Below are 24284 nucleotides of genomic sequence, written 5' to 3' on the forward strand. Positions count from 1 at the left end.
AGACAAACTATCTGACTCATGCTTCAGAAAATCACTGTCTGCTTACTATCAAAACAAGAACCAAATTAATTTGCAGGAAGAATGGCAGAGATCCAGCCTTGTCCAACAGAATTCCAGCAGAACTGGTTAAATACTTATAAAGTATGCTGCATTACATTTTCACTGGCTTGTGAGAGAGAAGTGAAAGCACATATTGCAGAATTCATTTTTAGTCATCATAAAAAAAACAAGGGGTGAAAGTGTGCACAGCATGGCTTATCATATTCTTTTCAACCCGTGTGTACATGTTTCTCTCTGTTTTGGGTGTGTACTACCTGGAGAGTAGCTGATGGTACAGTTCCTGTGTGTTTGGGGTGGGGGGGAGTGGGTGGGGTCAGCAGAATCTACTGCAGTTGCAGGTGGTAATTTGCAGGATGGTGGGGTAGTTGCAGGGCAAAGGTAGATGTGTGAATGTAATTTTTAGTAGTGGAAACATTTATCAGTGTAATATTTTTTTTCCGATATGGGGCAGTTTTAGGGATAGTATTAGGGGCAGGACATTTTTTCAGGGTGACTGAAATAAGGGAAGAGCAGTTTGTGCGGTGGTGCATCACTTGTGAGATGTTTTATTTTAAGGGGTGAGAATTTATGGGTTGATAGATTTTGTGAGGTGGGACAGTTTGAGAGGGGTATTTTTCATCTGCAGGACAGTTTACAGGGTGATAGGGGCAGTTGTGGAAGGAGTTTTGAGGGGTAGTGTTACAGCGTAACAGTTACATAGATAGTTTCTAGGAATAGGGCAGCTATGGGGGCAGTTTATGGTGTAATAAGGCAAGGAAAAAGTAATTTTTGAGCTAGGATAGTTTTGGGGGTCTAGCTTTTGGGGGTAGGGTGAATTGCCGTGGGCTACCTTTGCTGGCGGGGGACCCCAACCCCCGCCATCCAAGGTCCTCTTGCTTCCCGCGCAAGGCTTCGTTCTGTTCGTCAGAAACAGAATGAAGCCTTGCGCGGGAAGCAAGAGGACCTCGGCTGGTGGGGATTGGGGTCCCTCGCCAGCAAAGGTAGGTGATGACGGAGGGGGAGGGTTGGCGGCGGGAGGGGGGGTCGAGAGGGTCGTCGGCAGGGGGGGCAAAGTTGGTGGTGGTGGCAGCGGGGGTCAGCAATGGCGGGGAGGGGGGCTAAAATGTGCTCCCTCACCTGGGCTCTGGACCCCCCTCCTGCCGAAGTCTGGCTACGCCCCTGGTAAGAAGGCAGGCCAAATGACAGCCAGCATGGTTAAAAAGTGAGTTGAAGAAATCTATTAAAACTAAAAGAAAATTCTTACAAAAATAAAAGAGGATCAGACTAAAAATAGGAAATAGATTAAGGAATGGCAAATCAACTGCAAAATGCTGATAAGGTAAAGAGACTTTGAAAAAACAATTGCATTGGAGGCAAAAATACATAGTAAAAACTTTTTAAAGCTATATTAGAAGCAAGAACCGGTAAAAGAATTAGTTGGACAGCTAGATAACCGAAGGGATAAAGGGGCACTTAGGGAAGACAAAGCCATAGTGGACAGATTAAATGAATTCTTTGCTTCAGTCTTCACTGAGGAAGATATGAGTAAATACCAGTGCAGAAATGGTATTCAATGATGAGTCAGACCTCTGTAAACCTGGGAGATGTAATGGGGCAATTTGACAAATTGAAAAGTAGCAAATTGCCTGGACCGAATAGTGTATATCTCAGAGTGCTGATAGAACTGAAAAATGAACTTGCAGAGCTACTGTTTGTATTATGTAATTTATCTTTAAAATCCAGAATGGGACTGAAAGATTGGAGAGTGGCCAATGAAACGACAAATTTTTAAAAAGTTTCCACATGAGATTCGGGAAAATATAGACCGCTGAGCCTGACATCGGTTTTTTGGTAGAGACTATTATAAAGAACAAAATTACAGAGCATATACATAGGCATGGATTAGTGAGACAAAGTCAACATGGATTTAGTCAAGAGAAAACTTGCCTCATCGATCTACTTTCTTAGAAGGGATGAACGAACATGTAGATAAAGGTGAGCTGGTCGATATTGTGTATCTGGCCTTTCAAAAGGCATCTGACAAAGTACCTTATGAATGACTCCTGAGGAAATTAGAAACTTATGGGATAGGAGGTAATGTCCTATTGTGGATTACAAATAAGTACAAAAAAAAACCCAAAAAACAAGAGGTACTGATCTGCCTACTGAGATATAAACAAAGTAAAAGCAGATCACATTCAAAACACAGAAACAACTGAATAAAGAAGAAGTGGTTTATTAAAACAGTTACCCCACTTCTCTCCACGACCTGACCCACTTATGCTGTCGGTTTAATGAAATGAGTGGGTTAGGTTGTGGAGAGAAGTGGACTAAGTGGTTTGATTTTTTACTATTAGGTGTAGACTATCAACCCCTTTTAGTCTTTTTACCCCTGATGCAGCCTGAGGGCGAAACGTGGCCACGTCGGGTAACTGTTTTAATAAACCACTTTTTTATTCACTTGTTTCTGTGTTTTGAATGTGATCTGCTTTTACTTTGTTTATACTATTGTGGATTAAGAACTAGCTAAAAGACAGAAAACAGAGTAGGGTTAAATAGTCAGTAATCTCAATGGAGAAGAGGGGGTCTGTGCTAGGACAGCTGCTTTTTAATATATTTATAAATGATCTAGAGATGGGAATAACTAGTGAAGTAATTAACTTTGCATATAACACAGTTATTCAAAGTGTTAAATTGCAAGAGGATTGTGAAAAATTACAAGGACCTTACGAGACTGAGCAACCAAATGGCAGATTATATTTAATGTGAGCAAGTGCAAAGTGATGCATGTGGGAAAGAGGAACCTGAACTACAACTATGTGATGCAAAGTTCCACAATAGGAGATTACCGCTCAAAAAAAGGATCTAGGTGTCACCGATATGTTGAAACCCTCTGCTCAGTGTGCAATGGCGGCTAAGAAAGCAAATAGAATGTTAGGAATTATTAGGAAAGAAATGGAAAACAAAAAAAAAATGTTATAATGCCTTTGTATAGCTCCATGGTGCGACTACACCTCAAATATTTGTGCAATTCTAGTCACCGCATCTCAGAAAAGATATAGCGGAATTAGAAAAGGTACAGAGAAGTGCGACAAAAACAATAAGCGGAATGGGACAACTTTTCTATGAGGAAAGGCTAAAATGGCTAGGGCTCTTCAGCTTGGCTGAGGGGAGATATAATAGAGGTCTATAGAGTGGAGTGGAAAGGGTAGAGCATGTTTACTCTTCAAAAATATTTGGACTAGGGGCTTGCAATGAAGCTACTAAGTAGTAGATTTAAAACAAACCAAAGAAAATATTTCTTCACTCAATGTGCAATTAAACTCTAGAATTCGTTGCCAGAGAATCTGATTAAAACAGTTAACTTAGCAGAGTTTATAAAAAGGTTTAGATAATTTGCTACAAGCAAAGATACTATTAGATTGTAAGCTCTTTGAGCAGGGACTGTCTCTCTTTGTTAAATTGTACAGCGCTGCGTAACCCTAGTAGCGCTCTAGAAATGTTAAGTAGTAGTAGTAGTACTTACCTGTAGCAGGTATTCTCTGAGGACAGCAGGCCATTCATTCTTATATGTGGGAGATGTCATATACATTGCTCGGTGTGGAGCTTAAACAATGAACTAGAACTTTAAAGAACACACAGTGTCCCCACAGTGCATGTGTGAATGCCTTCCCGCCCGCCACTAGAGCACGGGGACCATCAGTACAATACTACAGCATAAAAGGAGACAACTCCAAGGGGAGGTGGGAGGGTATGTGAGAATGAATGGCCTGCTGTCTTTGGAGAACACCTGCTACAGGCAAGTATCTTCGCTTTCTCCAAGGACAAGCAGGCCATATTTTCAGAAATAGTTTTTTTTCGCAACCACATCCAAAGCGACTTACCTGGGGCATTGGAGGGTTAAGTGACTTTACCCAGAGTCACAAGGAGCTACAGCCAGGTGGGAGCTGTTGAACATATATTGAAGGCTATCTTACTAGTGCTGGTGCCTTGGTTGGAAGAGTGATGTGCAAACTGATTAGGTGCACAAAGCATTGAGCCCTTCAGGAACTGATTTACTGCCTTTAAAATTCTGGTAAGGTGGAGAGCAGAGAACCCCTCTAAGTCCACATTTTCAGGCATTATGGAGTAGTTCCACACAAACACTAGCATAACAAAAGAGAGAGATCCTTATAGCCCAAAGGAAAGGAACTGACTGCTAACAAGTAGCTTCCCCAGAAAACATCACTGAGATTTGATACTTCTCGGCAGCTGCTGATGCAAGGAGAGCACAGCTGTATCAGTCAGCCTCAAAACAAATGCCATTAAGGCTAAAATAAAAACTATTTTAGTGGTGACCGAAAGGAGTGGCTTTCACGATGCCACGGCAGATCCGAGGCAGAGTCCGGAGAGCAGCATAATAGACTGGCTAAGTTACTCCACATTAGTATAAGACTGGGTCTATAAGAGACCATCTCCACTTTCCCTGCCAAAATTCCAGCCCCATATCCAATGCACTTTTAAAAAAATTTTTATTTATAAAATTTTTAGTATATATAACCAAGCATTACACACTTGTACAGAAAAGTAATACAATATGCCCAAATACAAAAGGAAAAATAATTACATAAGTACATAAATCATACTGATTCCTCAAGTCCCCTATAAAAGATCCAAGATTTACAAAAAGGAGGTCATTAACTAAGCCAGAGAATAAGTAGCAAAGAAACTGACCAGAATAACTCTATTGCTACTGCTAATTAGACAATTATCCTACACCTCAAAGTTATAATAAAGATGTGGCCTGTTTAGTTGCCAAAGAGGAAGGAAGCTGGAATGCTTCAAAGAAGACATATTTACAAGACAGAAAACTGACTACACACTATCATAATACATTGTTTCCTCTGTCTCTGGGTGTCCCTAAAGACAAGACTAATTTTCATACCTGTGATGGAAAATTGCTTTTCAGTCTTGCTTTAATCGATAATACATTTTTAAAATCCCCTGTCTTTGACCCAAAAGTGACTTTCCTGGTATATCTCAAACAACAATGTATCTACCAAAACAAGGGTTAAATTGATCTTTCAATTAGTCATCTACTAATAAACATCCACAATATATATGACCTATTCAAGCAAGCAATATCTCTTATACATATAATATATATCACACTTCATGAGCTACACTGTATGATGCTTTTTCTATGCGGTTACATTTGCAGAAATTTTTTCGCAAATTAAAACTTCGGGCTTACTTTGATGATAAAAGCGCTGATGTAGACAATGGTGAGGGTTCAATAGTTCAAACTACAGATACAGTTGCGACGTTCTCAGAGAAGTATAAGTTACCTTCGGTATGGATACCTCCAGGTATCCCAGACTCTGCAGTTGACAACTTTCAAAAACTTGTAATGAGAGATGTGGAAAAACTAGAAAATCATAAAATTAGAGTCTGGAATAATCTGACTAGAGATCAAAGAACAGCGCTACATGAATTGAAATAAGATCAGTCAATTATGATTTCTCGTGCTGACAAAGGTGGCGCGGTTGTTATTCAAGATGCTCAGCAATACGAATGTGAAGCATTACGTCAGTTATTAGATGATTCTTTTTATGCACAATTAGATTCCGATCCCACCGAAGAATATATCATTCAGGTTTCTGATATGTTGACAACTGCGAGTAAAAGTAATGTTATTAAGCTGAAAGAATTTAAATATTTGTTACGGAAAAAACCATGTTCCAAATATTTATTTTTTACCGAAAATTCACAAATCATTGTGTAATCCTCCGGGACGTCCGATTGTTTCGTGTGTAGGTTCCTTATTTGAACCACTGTCCCAGTTTGTAGAACATTATCTACACTCAAGTAGATAAAATTCCTTCTTATGTTAAAGATTCTGGTGATATGTTGGAATTTTTAAATTCTATAGATATACCTCAAGATCAACATGTCATACTGTTCACGTTAGATATCGTACGAGTATTCCTCAAAGAGCATGTTTAGATCTTATCGAACGGGTGTTGCAACAGCAAGATCTATCATATTCTAAAATTCAATTATTGGTACAAATGGCATCATTTGTGATTGAAAAAAACTATTTTCAATTTGGCGATCTACTCTTTCTTCAGACTAGAGGGGTTGCCATGGGAGCTATGGTAGCCCCCACGGTAGCCTGTCTTTACATGGCGATGTTTGAGTCATTGTATCTATATACTTCTCTTTTCATGACTACTAATATTCTAGTCTGGAAACGGTACATTGACGATATTTTTGTCATGTGGTCTGGTAACTCTGAGGAGATTGATGCCTTTGTCGAATACTTGAATAGATGCGATACTAATATTCAGTTTGTTCTACAATCTAGAGGTACAGTGGTACATTTTTTGGATATAAACACTGAGCTATCTAATGGCCAGTTTTCTACAGGAGTTTTTCGTAAAGAGACTGACAAAAATACTATTTTGCATTTCAGCAGTCATCATCCGCGCAAATTAAAAGAAAGTATTCCAGTAGGACAATTTTTGCGGATTAAACAGTTATGTTCGAGTCAACTAACTTACAATCATCAGGCGATATTAATGTCGCAAAGATTTCAAGCTCGAGGGTATCCTCAATATGTGATTAAATCCGCGTTTAAGCGAGCTCAGTATGCTCAGAGATGCTGGTTGATTGATAGGGGACAGGTCCCAGTTAAAACTTGCAATACACAAGTTAATTGCATACTCCCATATTGTAACCAGACACAAGAGATACAACAAATTATTTTGAAGCATTGGTTAACTTTGTCCATACATCAGAGTTTGGAGGCTAAGCCACGGTTTGCTTGCAACCGTGATAAGAATATGGGCGAGATTTTATCTTGTAAACGTTATAATACTCGGAAGGGTCATCAAGAAATGGGCGGTCATATGCCATGTAATTCCTGTGTGTATTGTAAACATGCTTTGAGAAGTACTCGCATTTGGATACCATCAATTAATAAATATTTTTATTTAAGGTCTCCTACTGATTGCAACACTCCGAATGTAGTGTATGCCATATGTTGCCCTTGCCAACTATGGTATATAGGAGAAACAACACGTAAGGTCAAGTTGCGTATAGCTCAGCATTTGAGTAATATTCGGTTGCAGAAAGTTGATACCCCTCTAGTAAACCATTGGCTGCAATTAGGCTATGCAGTGGAGGATTTGCGATTTGTAGTCAACAATAGTTTGCAAGGGGGTTATGGTAATGTTGAAGCAGAATTAATTCGGAGGGAACAGCATTTTATTTTTAATTGGAGAACCGTTCAGCCCCTGTGATTGTATAAGGTGATAGATTGGGCTTTATTGTTGTCAGTATAAATTTGTTCATCAGCGTAAAGTTAGAGCATTCAATCTGTTGTGACGTTTGTCACGTTTTCTGCTGAGATTCCCTATGGTGTACTCGGTGCTTGATCGTGGCTGGTAGGTGGTTTCACAACTTATTCATATTATAGAATTGTTGTATGTATATCATGTTGATTTGTTGATGTGTATATATATTTTTCATAAAGGGTCTCCTGAGGAAGTTAATATAGGAAACACGGCCTGTGGTGGGATCCATGGATTGTTTGAAAGAATTTGGACATGATACAGATATCTGAAGCGGAATAATTGGATTGTCCAACCATATGTAAATGAAATCGGACCTTTTTCACTGATATTTGGACATTTGAGCTTATTGACAGTGAACCACAAATGTGGTCAGTATAATTGCTGTACCGCTTGAAGATCTGGCAGCAAAAAAACATTTTGCATAGCTGTCAGTAAGTGGTGGTTTATACATCTGAAGAACATTTAAATATTGAGTGACTTTGTTTAACATTCTGTTGAGAAGATATATTGTTGGTATGATTAGATCTGATTAAGACTGTTTGATTTTTATGTAAGATCTAATCTGTTCATGTTATTGAAGCAGTAATAAATATAGAGTAACATATTTAGTTCATGAAGTGTGATATATATGTATAAGCGATATTGCTTGCTTGAATAGGTCATATATATTGTGAAAGAACAATGTATGAGATAAGTCACACTCAAGAACAATGCATGAGATAAGGCACCTCTCAAGAACAGGTTGGAATGCCTCTGAAGCCAGCTTGTGCAGGAGGGAGGCGGGGTATGTTTGAGTCTACTCTCTGGACTAAGGGTGACATCAGGCCCAAAGAGAGTAGCCAAACCTCTACTCATAGCTGACTCCCCAAGCATTGGAGGCATTGTCGTCTGAGTGCCGAGTTCAAAAATAAATTTCTCGATAGGTACTTACGCCGGGGAACTGCTCTGCTAGGAGGAAACAGCAGCTGCTTTCCCCCAACGCTTAGGCATAACAAAAAAGAAGCAAAGGTAAGAAACAAACTACAGCGTTTCTGGTCCAGTGGACATCTTGGATCCATATCCAGTGCACTCTAAGCTGATGTGCTGTTAATGGTCACCATGGTATTCTAGCATTCCATGCACTCCCCCATAGGGTCTCCCCCCTCCTCACCAATACTGAAAGCTGAATAAAGGAGTGATAAAATAAGAGGGAAAGAGACTCCTTTTCTCTGAGTAAACCCCAGAAAGTATCCAAGCTGGCTCCTCCATACTTGCTTGGATTTCAGAATCGAAAAAAGGCATTCTGCCCAGACGTCACCTGCACCTAAACCCCAGTAAAACCCCTGACAGGAGATAGAGGAAGGGATTTGGAGGTCCAATTAACCACCAAAGCTTTTCCTCAGGCACTACTCTCCTCCTTCATGACTAGAGGGAAATAAGGGAGTGGCAGGGGGGTTCGGTAGGGAACTCATAGACCTCGGAGTTAAACTCTTGCTCTAGACAAACATCTTCAAATCTTTAAGGAGCTCAAACCTTTTAGAAAGGCATCCCATGTGCTCAATAAAATCCAGATGCTAACTGGGCTCAGAGCTGAGACTAGAAGCTGAACAGTGTGTCTACAATCATCTGCTGAAGACGGAGAATTACTGAACCATCTATGGGATGAATCACACATAACTACTTTGGTTCCCTGTCTCCATCTGCTGGACAAAGAACATAACCCATTGGTTCTGGGCTGGTCTGGTATGGATGCTAAGGAAATATTGGATTTGATCATTTGTTTTAGTCTTACCAAAAAAGTAGTCCAGTCGCAGAATAGACTTGCATGCAAAAAGGGGAAACAAATGTGTCCCTTGGATGTTATAGTTTAGTAGTTTGCAAAACCTCACTCATATCTATGGGGCTTTCTTCTGCATGGCCTATCTGCCACTGGGAGTCTGTACATGAGAGATCACAGCACAAACCAGTACCACTGAGAAGCCTCTGTGGCCAATCGATCCGCACTTTTACGTTTGTCTTTAAATATATGTGGAGGCTGAAATCAGTTTTCTGTGAAGATGTCATAGCTCATCTCTAACAAAAAGAAGCATGCAAGAGGCAGTGGCAGGACAAGAAATGCTACATGCCAATTAGAATCAGATCTCAATTACACTCCTCAAACTGTAGTGCTCAAAGATCATGACTGCTGGGGAGTATATAAATACATAAAAATTGCCATACTGGGACAGACTGAAGGTCCATCAAGCCCAGCACCTGGCAAGATCTCAAAACAGTATAATACATTTTATGCTGCTTATCCTAGAAATAAGCAGTGGATTTCCCCAAGTCCACTTTAATAATGGCTTATGGAATTTTATTTTAGGAAGGTAGCCAAACCTTTTTAAAACCATGCCAAGCTAACTGCTTTTACTACATTCTCTGGCAATGAATTCCAGTTTAATTACACACCGAGTGAAGAAATATTTTATACGATTCGTTTTAAATTTACTACTTGGAGCTTCATTGCATGCCCCCCTAGTCTTATTATTTTTGGAAAGAGTAAGCACGCGATTCAAGTCTACCCTGTTCCACTCATTATTTTATAGATCTCTAACATATGTCCCCTCAGCCGTCTTTTCTCCAAGCTGAAGAGCCTCAGCTGCTTTAGCTTTTCCTCATAGGGAAGTCGTTCCATCCACTTTATCATTTTCATCGCCCTTCTCTATACCATTTCTAATTTCACTATACGTTTTTGAGATGCGGTGACCAGAATAGCACACAATATTCAAGGTGTGGTCGCACCATGGAGCGATACAAAGGCATTATAACGTCCTCATTTTTGTTTTCCATTCCTTTCCTAATTATACCTAACATTCTATTTGCTTTTTTTAGCTGCCGCCGCACACTGAGCAGAAGGTTTCAACGTATCATCAATGATGACGCCTAGATCCCTTTCCTGGTCAGTGACTCCTAATGTGGAACCTTGTATTACGTAGATATAATTCGGGTTGCTCTTTCCCACATGCATCACTTTGCACTTGCTCACATTAAATGTGATCTGCCATTTGGATGCCCAGTCTCCCAGTCTTCTAAGGTCCTCTTGCAATTTTTCACAATCCTCTTGTGATTTAACAACTTTAATAACTTTGTGTCGTCAGCAAATTTAATTACCTCACAAGTTACTCCCATCTCTAGATCATTTATAAATATGTTAAAAACAGTGGTCCAAGCACAGACCCCTGGGGAACCCCACTATCTACCCTTCTCCATTGAGAATACTGACCATTAACCCTTCTCTCTGTTTTCTATCTTTTAACCGGTTTTTAATCCGGTTTGTTATAATTCTAGTGGCTTCAGTTAAACAGATGGTGTGGCATCTTACTCAACTGAAAACTAGAGAATGGCATGGAGACAAGTTTGTCCACATCCACACGGGCTCTGTCCTTGTCCCCACCCCATCCCCATGGTTAATTGCATGTACCCCATCCCAGTGTCATTCTCTACTAAGAACAGGCTGGGTTAAAGTAATTACAGTATGCTCATTTAATTTCGTGTACCATAAATCTCTGATGGTAATATGGTGCAAAACCTGAAAATATTTAAAATATATACCGAAGACTAGCACCTGATAGATTCTTTGGCAGAAAGTTCATTTTAGAAAACATAACCAGCCTTACGTAAATAGAAAGCACTGGCATAATGATTGCACTGTCTGTATGTTCAGCACTGCCATCTATACAGGTAAAAGCACTGAATACATGAATTAATTTAAGCTATGATGCTTAAATTATATGTCACCATGCTGACTTAAAATTCAATCCACTATTTTTAAGAGTACAATGTATTGGATAGAGAAAGTGCATCACTACAGAAGTTCTTAAATATATTAATATCCACTATGGGTCATCTATTGTATTTCAGTATCAATATCCATTTTCTGGCCATATGTTTAAGCTTTATGTTTGATATCTAATCGATCTAAACTGGGCCAGATTTCTACTCTTGGTGCCTATAGGAAACCCAAGTCCTGTCCTATTCTGATATCCTCCTCTTACCTAATGAGGTGTAGTTCCGCAATCCGGTTGCTCAACATGTTAACAAAATTCAGTGTGGAGCCTGCTCGATCCCTGAGGTTCTGCACCTTCTCCTCTCCTCCTGTATGATTTCCATGGTAACAGGAAGCCTTGTGAGCCAGAATGAAGAACTGCAAAGGGGTACCAGGGTCCAGATTGATGCATGCGATAGAGGTAATGCTCTATGGTCTTGGAAGCAATTACCTATGCTTAAATGCAGGTCTGGATATAATGTTTTATGACAATGCGTTTGGAGAATTGTTTGAGAACTTATAACCTGCTTTACATTTAATACAAAGAAGTGGTTCTACACATCTTGGCTCCACTTTCTTTCAGATTTTTTCTGAGAACATACTGAGTAATAAGACTGGCATCTTTGTGTTTTCCACTGTTTTCTACAAGATGATCTGTAGGACTTTGGTATGTACAATCCTATTTTATCTACTTAGCTTGGCCTTCTATGCCAAGCACTCTGAACCACAGGTTACAGTATAAGGCAACCATAGTAACTTAAATTCAGTATTTTATCTGAACACTGGAGCAGTCATATACAATACTTACTTTGGCCCCACTGACCACTATTTGGATTCAGATAGTTAGGATAGAGACCTTGTGGTTTGTCCAAGCGGTTAAGTACTTTTCGTATGTTCATTACCTACAACAAAGAAAAATCAAATTCAATACTTTTTAGTAAATTTCACTGGAAAGATGGGAAAAGAAAGCAAGACAATTTTTTTTAAACTCTTGGGGTTCAAACATTATTTTCTCATTTGCTAGTGTCATTTAGCAAAGCTCTCTATAAGTTTTATAATGATGCACCCATTAAAACTAAACTCATGTCTTCAGACTCCAACCCCTCCCAAATTCTCTACCCAAAGCATTGCAATACTGTAATTTTGCATTGTTCAACTGTCTAACCCCCCCCCCCCCCCCCCAAAAAAAAAAACAAAAAAAAACAAAAAAAACATTTAATATGTGTGTTTGTAGATACTAGCTCAGAGATGGGAAAAATTGTGGCCTACAGAACACACCTCTACAGAGAGCTTTAATTTCATCCTACACTAGTATTTCCATTATAAGCCACAACAATGAGCTGAGGAATCACTGGGCAGAGGTATATTGGCTTTCTCCAGCTGCACTGGGGAAGCAGTGGCAGCTACGGGGAGCTTTGTGATTTTCTAGGGAGAAATCCCCATTGCAGTCCCCAAGTCTGTTTATCTTAACAGTGTTGCATACCTCTTTCTACTATTTCACACACAGATACCATGGTACACTTTCCTTCATATAAATTTTAAATAAATTGCTGAACATTTTAGTACACAAGGGAATAGCAAGTGTACATCTGATGTATAAGGGCTTTCTATGGGATCTAATAATACAAGATAAATTATATGTTAAGCTGGTTTACCCAAGATAATCAAAAAACAATTATTCTTTGGAATTTGGACAATTTACATAGGTATTAATAATCTAATAGACATGTTAGAACAGTCATGGATTGCCTGTGGTCATGCTTCCCTGATTACGCTATCTCCTCAACCTAGAAGCAGCACCTCTATGAAGGAAACAAGTTAAACTGACTTTTCCCCTAGAGGTTTTAAAGAAGCTTTGCTTTACTTCCAAGTGCCTCAGATAGCCATTTCAACTGTGAACTATTTAGTAAAGAATTTGCACCTCTTTGTAACAGGCTGTGAAGCACCTTGGTTTAGAGTGCCATATAAATACTGACATATGCCACCCTAAAAATTCTTCTGCAAAGTAAGGGCTCGATGCATGCATCATTAAACGGAACTTTTAAATGCACAGTAGGAGAGACTCTTTCAACTGAAAAGAAGCTCTAGAATGAGGCGGCATAGGATGAAAATGAAAGGGGACAGACTCAGAAGTAACCTGAAAAAATACTTTTTCAGGGAAAGGGTGGTGAATTCATTGAATGGTCTTCTGGTGGAGACTAAAACTAACTGAATTCAAGAAAGCTTGGGACAGGTACATAGAATCTCTAGAGGAAAGGAAGGGATAGTAGTAGATGGTGTGGATGGGCAGACTGGATAGGCCATATAGTTTTTATCTGCTTTTATGCTTCTATAATATCTATTGTAGTAAACACTGTCTGTGCATTCATAACAACTGGTCCTGGATCTGAGAACAGGACCAACTATGCAGGTTTGAAAGACCAGTAAATACATGTTGAGTTTAAAACTGAGCAGATGTGAACAGAGGTTCCAGAGAAATAAACCTCCTCAAAAAAATGGTTCAATGTACTTCTATAGGAGAAACACTCTCAGCAACTGCAGCTTGCAAACGTTAATTTACTTTAACATAACGGTTAGAAAATTTCACCTTTTAAAACTCCCCTCTCCTCTGTCACATCTAGAGAGCCAACAGAGAAACACATGTACAAACCCAGACATAATACACATATATGGAAAAGGGATGAAAATAATTCCATGAGATATGCTCCATATTCCACCCATTCCATACACCCCTTCCCTGATGGCTGACTCTTAGTGATTCAAATATGTATTTAATTTTCTTTTATAAATTCTACCTGCATAGACATACAGATACATGCATACACCAGATTCTTGCATTAAGTACTACACCAGACAACTAGAAATATATTCTCAACTAATATGCAAAATATAAAGATAAAAGATATACATTGTAAAAACTAACATCCCAATCATAACATAGAAAATAATATTCTTTTTTCTATTTAGTATGGCCATTTTATTTTTCTGATTGTGTTGGTCCCAGGCTCTGGATTCTGCTTTCCTCTGTCCATCAAGGTCTCTTGTCCCATCTATTTGCCAGTTTTCCCTCCTTCAGCCTTCACTTTCTTCCCTACATCCATCTCCAACATTGATCTCTTCTTCCAGATTTTTCCATTTATTATCTGTTTTACTATCCACTTCTTAATGTCTCTGTTTTGTACAGCACCTACTCACAGCTTTTTCTTCCCTCACCCCAGCCCTTCAATTCCCTATCACTTTCTTATAACCTAGTACATGACGGCAGGTAAAAACTGGTATGGTCCGTCCAGTCTGCCCAACAAGATGGAGTAGTGAAGTCGCCTAGCGGTTACAGCAACAGTCTTGACATCCAGAGATGGCTGTTTCAAATCCCACTGGGGCTCCTTGTGATCTTGAGCAAGTCACGTAACCCTCCATTGCCTCAGGTACAAAATTAGATTGTGAGCCCTCCAGGGACATAGAAATACCCAGTATACCTGAATGTAACTAACCTTGAACTACTACTGAAAAAGGTGTGAACAAAATCCAAATAAAAAACAAACAAAAAGAAACTCATAGCATATGGTATATGATATGATATTATATATGCATACTTGATCTATCTGCCATTTCCAGGCACAGACCGTAGACATCTGCCTGGCACTGGCCTCATTTCTCAACTGCTGCAGTTGCTGTCAATCCCCCACCCTTATTCCCCAGTCTTTCATGATCTGTCTCCCCCCCCCCCCCTATGCAACATCTCCCCTCTTTCTCTCAACCTATCCAGCATATCTTCTCTCTTTGTCTCATCCCCATAACTAGTATCTCCCTATTCCCTTTATGTCTAGCATGCCCTCGATCTCCCTATTCTCCTCCATCTTCCTATTTCCCTCTCCCCCTATTCCTCTCCTGTGTCTAGTGTTTTTCCTCTGTCATCATATTCCTGCTCTCTATGGCCCCAATTCTCCTAATGCTCACCAGCAACAGACTAGTCCAAGTTCTACCGACAGGCAACTCCCTCGCCTCCAGGTTCTACAACATTAATCTCCGTTTCCCATATGACATACTGCTGCAGTCACATCACCCCTGCTGGGATCTGCAGCAGCGCCAGCCGCAATAATGGCAAAAGAACCTCGGAACCTCATTGAACCCCTGTGAGCACACTGAAAGGAAGTCTTTGCCGCATTCTGCCCCCTCTGTTTCAGACTTCCTGTGCCTGTGGGGGCACGACACAGCAGAGACCTCCTTTCAGCATGCTCACAGCATATCCTGCTTGTCCTTGGAGGTATCTATAACCTTTTGGAGGCACAGCTTTTAGAACTAGACAATATTCTAGGTGCATTATCAAGTACATTCTGGTTATGTCTCTCTCCCTATGTATCTTTGTCCCTCTCTGGATCCAGTCAATAGAGTACAGGAGTGGTCCAATGGTTACAGCAATGGACTGAGAACTAAAAAAAAAGCCTGGTTCAATTCCCATTGTAGCGCCTTGTGATCTTGGGCCCTCCAGAGACAGGAAAATAGCTACCATACTTAAGCAGCTAACCTTGAGCTAAAACGGCAAACGGTGCAAGCTAAATCCTAAATCTTCCTCCCTTCCCCTTTATCATAGTATTTTGCTATGCTGAGATCATACATAATCACCCAAGGTCTCTCTCTTGGCCAAAGCACATTAGTTTCTCATTCTAAGAGAAAAGAAAAACAACTTATGGGGAGAATTTTAAAGATAAGGTGGATTACAAAGTAGCTTTTGGCTACTTTAACAGGATCACCACCAGGCTGGAAAGTGCAACTGGGGTACAAAAAAGAATAAGACGCTAGAAAAAGAGGCAGATGGAAAGGCCACCTTACTAGGTTCCTTGAGAAAGAAGTAATTTGTAGATACTGCTTGAACTTAGCACCTATCATTGTCTTATATGAAGAGATAAAGAGATCTGGATCTAGCTTACACCTTTCTCAGTAATTCAGGGCAAGTATATTCAACAGGTATTTTCCTGTCCCATAATGGCTTACAATCTAAGTTTGCACCTGAAGCAATGGAGGGTTAAGTGACTTGCTCAAGATCACAAGTAGTGGCAATGGGATCTGAACCTGGCTTCACTGGTTCTCAGCCTGCTGTTCTACTGACCACCCTCAAAAGATTTTCTGTGTTTTATGTTGGTTTTAAGCTGATATGCTTATTTTTTGTGATGTTTTAAAAACGATATGTTGTGAATTTTTTATATTTGTTTCCATTTTGGTACTGTCTACTATTTTATGACAGAATTGGTTTTGTATCTTTTGTTTAAATATCTACCATTCAAGAACACACTACGTTGTGTGGCCATCTTTGGCTCAATGCTCTGATCCATGCTGCTCGGAACCAGAGATTAAATTAGTTTATTTATAATTTGCTGTGAGTATGAACATTCTAAGCAGTTTAAATAGTAAACACAAAAATATACAATATATTTAAACATAATAAAAATAAAACAAAACTAAGTAAAAGGAAAAAAGCTAGGAATCAAAGAAGGGAAAAGGGGTAACACATTAAAAGGGTCTTCAAACTGAAGCTCCATTAACTTTACTCAGGCGAGGGCGGGACACAGAAGGAAGGAGTAGCCTGCCCTGCTGCGAGTGCTAAGATGAATGGTGAAAGGAAGCGTTTAAGAGGTTAGTTCCGGGAGCGACTGAGGGCGGGGGGGCGTCGATCTCGGGTGGGGGGGGCGACCTCAGGTGGTGGTGGGGGGGGGGGCAACCCGATGTTTCCCCGAAAAATAAGGCCTCCCCTGAAAATAAGACCTAGCGGGTCTTGCGGAGCAAAAATTAATATCGATTGGAATACAAATCTTGGTTTACTTGCAAAAATAATTAACTACCCCTATGGTGTTCCATTGCATTGAAAATGGTCAATTTACTGATTTAATTTGTTCTGTTTTGGAACATGTTTCAGACACCAGGACATAAGGAGAGAAATATCCTTTTTGCAAAAGGAACAATGATGGGTTTTTAAATTGAACAGTGTTGAGCCAATCAGTCTGGATGTTAAAATTGATTGGGTTGACTGTTTTGAATAATGTTTCTCTTGCTTATCTAGGTTTTTTTTTTTTTTTAGTCTAAGAGCACCAACTGGTTATTAGCAGTTTAAATTTACGTATCAATGATTGCCTAGTACAGCACCACCTTGAAGCTATAGAATACTGTGCATTGGAAGTTGTCTTTTTTGAAAAATTGATATAGGCAATTCTACATTTCAGATTGCATCTCCCCTAAACCAGAATTAGCAAAATGAGGCCCTTGTTGGGGACTGACCAATTAAAACATTCAGTTAAATAAAGAATTGTCACTGTATTACATATTACATTTAGTAGAGTTATTTCTGATTGACGATTGAACATGAACAGTTGAGACTGAGAACCATTGTGTGATGATGTTCTGATATCTTTTTCTCCTTGCATTTAAGTTCCTGCTCCTTATGAAATGTTGCAATTGACTTTGGTAATTTTTGAATTTCTGTAGCTAGTGTCAGCTTAATATCAGAAGCATGAACTAATAATCCAAAAATGATGTCACAGAATAAATCTGACAGACTAAGGAGAATGGAAGATTTTATAACTGATGCAATCTGTGTATCAAACGAAAGAAGAATCAAGGTGGAAACCTAAAGTAATAATTGAGTTGCACAAGGTGATGGGAGGGTCCTGAAGAACTGGACACAGGGAGAGGAGAATTCCTGGAAATCCGAATGGCCTCAGACTTACCTGGGATATGCTGAAATTCAACAAGCCTCTGAGCATTCAGATTTAATACACTAAAATCAGACTGGAATGGGCCAGTGTAAACTACTTTCTCAATGCCACATACAGAATAAAATCTACCAAGCTCAGAACTCTGGACTAGAATTGCTAGAGAACAAGGAACAGATTAAACACCACCGTTGCTAATATAGAGCTTTATGGAACTCTGCAATAGAAAAGATCACGTGTAAAAAAAGCCAAAACAGAATGCATCTTAAATGAATGATTCCTTAAGAAAGGCGAGAGCAAATTGAGGAAAACACCCCCAGTTCAAGACAGAAAGTCAGGAGATTAATAACTGATGGTCAACTAGGTCAAAGGCTGAGCTTAAATCCAATAGGACTACCGTTATAATGCTCCCAGAATCAAGGTGTTCTTGAGTTTTAGCTTATCATAGTAAGAAAAACAAACTCAGTGCCGAGAACCAGGCCAAAAGCCCAGCTATCTGGTATGAAGGGAATAAGTATTTTTCCAATTAGAAAGATGAACCAAACCCCCCCCCCCCCCAAAACCTCTTTTTATTATATATATGTATACATATATATATATATACATATACACACATATATATACACACACTTTTTATTTATTTATTTTGGAAATAAAGTTAGAAAATGGACAAGCTTCTTAAGAAGGGAACAAATCATAGCCTTCTTGCATGATTTGAAAATGTTTTCTGCAATGAATTACCTTATTCATAATAGTAAGTAGCATTCACAGGGAAATCTAACTGAATTTTTCCTCTTGGTGACCAGGTTCTTAGACAGAAACTATGGTGTTGACTTGCAACGGTGGAATAACTTGGTAGCTAGGTACCAATTTGCATTGACAGGACTCAGTTACAAAGAAAAAAACTGAGGTGGCAACTGTGTTTTGTTTTTGTTTTTTTTAGCTTTTATTGTGCATTATTCTTCTGCATTTTTGAGATTAAAAAAAAAAAATATATATATATATCAAACATATAAATGGCAAGTGACCGACTCACCTGCAAATGCGCAGTACAGACTTCCCTCTCTGTTCCGCCCTTGTGTCAAGATGTCATGACGTCAGAGGGTGGAACAGAGAGGGAAATGGAGTCGGACTATCGGACGCCGCCACTGCCGCCTGGAAACAAACATCGCGCGAACCAACCTCCACCCTCACCCCCATCCTCACCGCCGCTCCCGCCCCCCTCCGTATCGGGCCCCTGCACTGACCTGACAGCGCCTCTCGCCTCCGTGTGGAAGCGCTGCAGGCAGCAGTAGAGCGATCTGCTGCTGCCTGTAGCGCTTTCACATGGAGGTGAGAGGCGCTGTCAGGTCCTTTAGATTGTAAGCTCTTTTGAGCAGGGACTGTCCTTTTTTGTTAAAACTGTACAGCGCTGCGTAACCCTAGTAGTGCTCTAGAAGTGTTAATTAGTAGTAGTGCAGGGGGCCCGGCACGGAGGGGGAGGGAGAGGCAGTGAGGAGGGTAGCTGGACATGGGGGGAGGGTAGGAGGGAGAGGGCATGGTTGCTGGACATAAGGTGAGAGCAGGGCAGAGAGGAGAGGAGGGTTGCTGGACATGGGGGGTGGGGGGAATGGTATTACACTTCTTGGTGGAATCTTTCCTGGAAGCCAGCCGCATCTTGGAGATATCCTCAGGCAATTGCAGAGATGCAAATCCAACGCTTTAAACATCCAGGCCGTGAGGGCCATGGACTGGAGGTTGGGATGCAGAACAGCTCTCTCATTCTGCATGAGGAGTGTCAGAAAGCAGTACGGTCTCCATTGCTCTTTGGAGGACAACTCTAGAAGCAGAGGGAACTAAATCTGCCTCAGCCAGTACGGAGAAATGAATATCACTGCTCCTCCTTCTCGCTTGAGTTTCAGCAAAGTCTTCCCTATAAGAGGGATGTGAGAATATGCATTCAGAACACCCTCCCCCAAAAGCAGGAGGAAGGCATCCGATGATAGTCTGTTGTGTGACCTGAGTCTACAGCAGGACAGAGACCTTGTTGCTGCGATGAGAGGCAAAAAGATACACTAAGGGGGTGTCCCACTCTTGGAAGATCTTGTGGGCAACAGCCATATTGAGAGACCACTCATGTGGCTGCATTCCCTACTCAGCCTGTTCACCAGACTCTTTTTCCACCAGATACGTGGCTCGGAGCACCATGCCGTAACCTGTGGCCCACTGCCACTTCCCGACTGCTTCCTGACACAAGGAGAAGGATTCCGAACTCCCCCTGGTTGTTGACATAGTACACGTCAAACCGATTGTCCATTTGAATGAGCTGGCAAGATGGAATTCTCTGAACGTTATAATTAAGGAGGAAAAAGACTTCAGAAACTCTGTATTCACCTATAAAAGATAGTGAACCACAGACTGTCACAGATCTCATCAGAAACTTCTTGTTAGAGACTATTATACAGGTTCCTCATTAGTCAAAAAAACCTCCAAGGTAACATCATAGAGCGATTTCTTAATATTCTAATACTCTATCGTCACCAATTTATGCAAGGTAATAAATACACCTATCTGAGCTGTGGCATTATCCGGAGGGGTGTGCTCGACAGAAAGCTTCTGTTTCAACAAAATTGCTTCATCGGGAGCCAAGCCCTCAATCGCCAATAAAGCCCTGCAAGATAGATAGAAAAAAGTGCGAGAGAAAATACTGTGTGGAGACAAACATACAGTATAATTCCTGTGTAGATTACAACAGCTAGCAATATAATATAGTTACCTCGGTGTGGCTTTTTAAATTTTACCAGCAACACAGCCAGCATACAAAATGGCGTCCAAAATTTAAAGGAACGCCAACCCCAGCTACCAATCAGCTGGGATGTCATGAATTAAAGAGACAGAACTCCTAAGTGATTTAAAGGAACTGAATCGTTCCTACAACTTTTTACAAAATTACTATAGGAGCGCTTTCCATTCTATTCGACTATTGAGTACCTTAGGCATAAGAATCCATCTCTGTTCTCTTTGGATCAGGACGCGATCTAAGTCGCCTCCCCTAATCGATGCATGATTCTGATCTATAGCTATGCAACAGTAGTCTGAAAAAGTATGTGCATTGCCCATGCTATGGGCTACTACGAGGGCTTCTCTCTTCTGATGTATGTTAAACTTGTGGTCCCGCAGTCTATGTTTTAGTGCCCTAGATGTTTTCCCTACATAAAGTTTAGGGCAAGGGCACTGTATAGCGTACACCACATTAACGCTATTGCAGTCAGGAGAATACTTCAGATGATACTTTCTCGAGTCTTATGGGACACAATTTGATTACCAATAAGGGACATACGGTATGTGGGTCGTGTATCTTCTGCAATAATATGATAACGACTGATTTCTTCATCAATCCTGAAGAGCCCGTATGTGAGCCCATGCCCATGGAATGACCTCCAAGGTCGCCGTCATGGAACCGAGGAGCTGAACATAGTCCCACACTTGGGGAGCGCGACAACTCAATAAGGTCCGTACCTGAGAAAGCAATTTGATCCTTTGCCCCTCGGGGAGAAACACCTTCTCCTGCTTCGCATCGAATTGCACTCCAAGATACTCCAGACTCTGAGTAGGAACCAGATGACTTGTCCATAATGACCACCCAACCTAAGGATTGCAACACCGCAATCACTCGGTCGATGACCACTCGACTCTCCTCTGCTGTAGTCACCCGAATCAGCCAGTCGTTGAGATATGGATGCACTCGAATCCCCTCCTTCCGCAGAAAACGATGCCACCACCACCATGACCTTGGAAAAAGTGCGTGGGGCAGTGGTCATTCCAAAAGGAAGGGCCCAAAACTAGAAGTGCTGACCCAGCACCGCAAATCTGAGAAATCTCTGATGGGGCTGCCAAATGGGAATGTGCAGGTAAGTTCCCCTCAAATCGAGAGCCGTCAAAAACTTGCCTGGTTGAACAGCAGCAATAACTGTCATTAATGTCTCCATGCAGAAGTGACGAACCCGTAAAAAACTGGTTTACTTTTCTGAGATCGAGAATAGGCCGAAAAGCCCCTTCCTTCTTTGGAACCACAAAGAAGATGGAGTACCGACCTGTGCGCCTTTCAAGAGGAGGAACAGGCACGATAGCCCCTATCCTTAGCAGGTCTCGCAAACACTGCAGAACCGCTGTCCTCTTGGCCTGCGAAACACAGCGGGCCTCCAGAAAAAAGGCTGTGACGGAAGAGAAGAATTCTAGCTTGTAAGCTTCTCGCACTACCTCGAGGACCCACTGGTCCAAAGTAATTCTGGCCCACTCTGGAAGAAACAGAGAAAAGCTGACCACTGATCTGCTCTCCTCCCGAGTGGACCTGCGCCCCATCATTGGGAGATCCGAGAAGGAGCCCCCTGACGAGAGCGGGGTCCAGCCAGAGGCTTGTCGTTGGGAAAGGAAGAACACTGCCCAAAATGAGGACGCAGAAAGGCTGTGTTGGACCGCCCTGGACGATACCGTTGCGTCTCTCTGAAACGTGACCTCGAGGCTCCCTGCCTGGAAGTAGACTTGGGTCTGTCTTCCGGAAGACGCTGAGATTTGGAATACCCCAAATCTTTAACAAAATTTTCTAGGTCTTCCCCAAAAAGCAATTTCCCTCAGAAAGGCAATTTAATGAGCCGTTGCTTAGAGGCCATATCTGCGGCCCAATGACGGAGCCACAGAAGACGCTACTACTACTACTATTTAGCATTTCTATAGCGCTACAAGGCGTACGCAGCGCTGCACAAACATAGAAGAAAGACAGTCCCTGCTCAAAGAGCTTACAATCTAATAGACAAAAAAAAAATAAAGTAAGCAAATCAAATCAATTAATGTGAACGGGAAGGAAGAGAGGAGGGTAGGTGGAGGCGAGTGGTTACAAGTGGTTACGAGTCAAAAGCAATGTTAAAGAGGTGGGCTTTCAATCTAGATTTAAAGGTGGCCAAGGATGGGGCAAGACGTAGGGGCTCAGGAAGTTTATTCCAGGCGTAGGATGCAGCGAGACAGAAGGCGCGAAGTCTGGAGTTGGCAGTAGTGGAGAAGGGAACAGATAAGGATTTATCCATGGAGCGGAGCCGCATAAGAACTACAAACAGAAGCTTGATGTGTCAAAGTGGCCTCCTCAAAGGCACGTTTTAAAGAGGCCTTTAGCCGTCTGTCTTGCAGTAGTCTTCTTAGTGACCGCCGTCACCAGGGCATCCACCCTAGGTAGAGCAAACTGCTCTAAACGGTCCGCTAAAAACGGATACAGCCTGGCCATAACCCTGGCTACTTTCAGCCCCCCCATCCGGATCCGCCCACTGGGCCGAAATCAACTTCAATAGCTTCATGTCCCGGAAAGGCCTTAGAAGGTCGTCTGGTACTAGCAATCTTGGAGTTGACCGCCTGAGAAGACGCAACCTCAGGGTCCTCTATATTCAGGGCTTCCAGCGCCTGAGAGATAAAGGACAACTCCTCCTTATGGAAAATCCTCACGGCGGAAGAGTCCTCCGGTTGGTCAGTGAGGACACCGTCCTCCATGTCCTCTACCCCCATCTGCTCCGAGAGAGCCACCACGGAGGAAGCTGCAGGCAACCGTATGCAAGACCCCTCCTCAGACCCCAAAGAAAGGCTAGGCTTTTTTAAGGGAGGAGAAATCCTCTGGGAAAAACCCAAAATCTCTTGGTTACCCCCAGACCCCCTGAGAGATTCAAAGGCTGAAGCTGTCAAAGCCACGTGAGGGGAGGGCAAGGCCCTTTTCAACAAAAACGCCTGATGGAGTAGCAAAATAAACTCTGGTGAAAACCCCTCCCCTGCAACGGAGGAGGTCGCAGCCATGGCACCTGCACCACCGCCCACAGTGCCTGACGGCCCCCGACTCCCCTACCAGCGGAGAAGAAGCTTTGCCCAAAACCGCTACTGGAGCCGTCTCCACGACCGCTCGCAAAATGGCGCAAGAATCGCCAGGCTCTGGGCGGGAAAGCACACTCTCGGGGGGGGGGGGGGGGGGGGGGCACCACGCCGACGAGTCCCGCCAAATCAGCGCACCCCACGCTGCAAAGTGAACAGCATTTTACCACCTCCGCTGCCATCGCCCGTCCCCAAACAGGAACCCAGCAGGACTTACCCCTGACTGGGAAAGCGCGGGAACTGACAGCTGAGCTGAAGAAAAAAAAAAAAAACTCTCCGACTCCAGTTCGAGGCAGGCTTAGACAAGCAGGCAACAGAAAACAGGACTCGGACAGCAGTAACACAAACCTGCTCTCAGCAAAAACACACTTCCCTGTGCTTCTCTGTTCTCTTTCTTTTTATTTTTATTTTTTTTAGTGAGGAGCAGAAACAAACAGGGAAGGAAAGGAACAGCAAAAGCCTGTTGAAAGGGAATTTGAGGTGCAGCAGGGACCCAGCAACTGAGTATGCTGCCAAAGGGGACACCACCAGTCTGCC

General features: G+C 41.8%; 1 protein-coding gene across 1 annotated transcript in view; it reads right to left on the reverse strand.

Moving 5' to 3' along the window:
- MAN1A1 (mannosidase alpha class 1A member 1) overlaps positions 1–24284 on the reverse strand; it is a 309444-nt gene that overhangs the window by 67245 nt on the left and 217915 nt on the right. Inside the window, exon 7 of the mRNA XM_030198560.1 lies at positions 11969–12062. Within this exon, the coding sequence (XP_030054420.1) occupies positions 11969–12062 (94 nt within the window). The remainder of the gene's footprint in view (positions 1–11968; positions 12063–24284) is intronic.

The sequence above is a fragment of the Microcaecilia unicolor genome, chromosome 3 (genome assembly GCF_901765095.1).
Source record: "Microcaecilia unicolor chromosome 3, aMicUni1.1, whole genome shotgun sequence".
In the NCBI taxonomy this organism is placed as follows: Eukaryota; Metazoa; Chordata; class Amphibia; order Gymnophiona; family Siphonopidae; genus Microcaecilia; species Microcaecilia unicolor.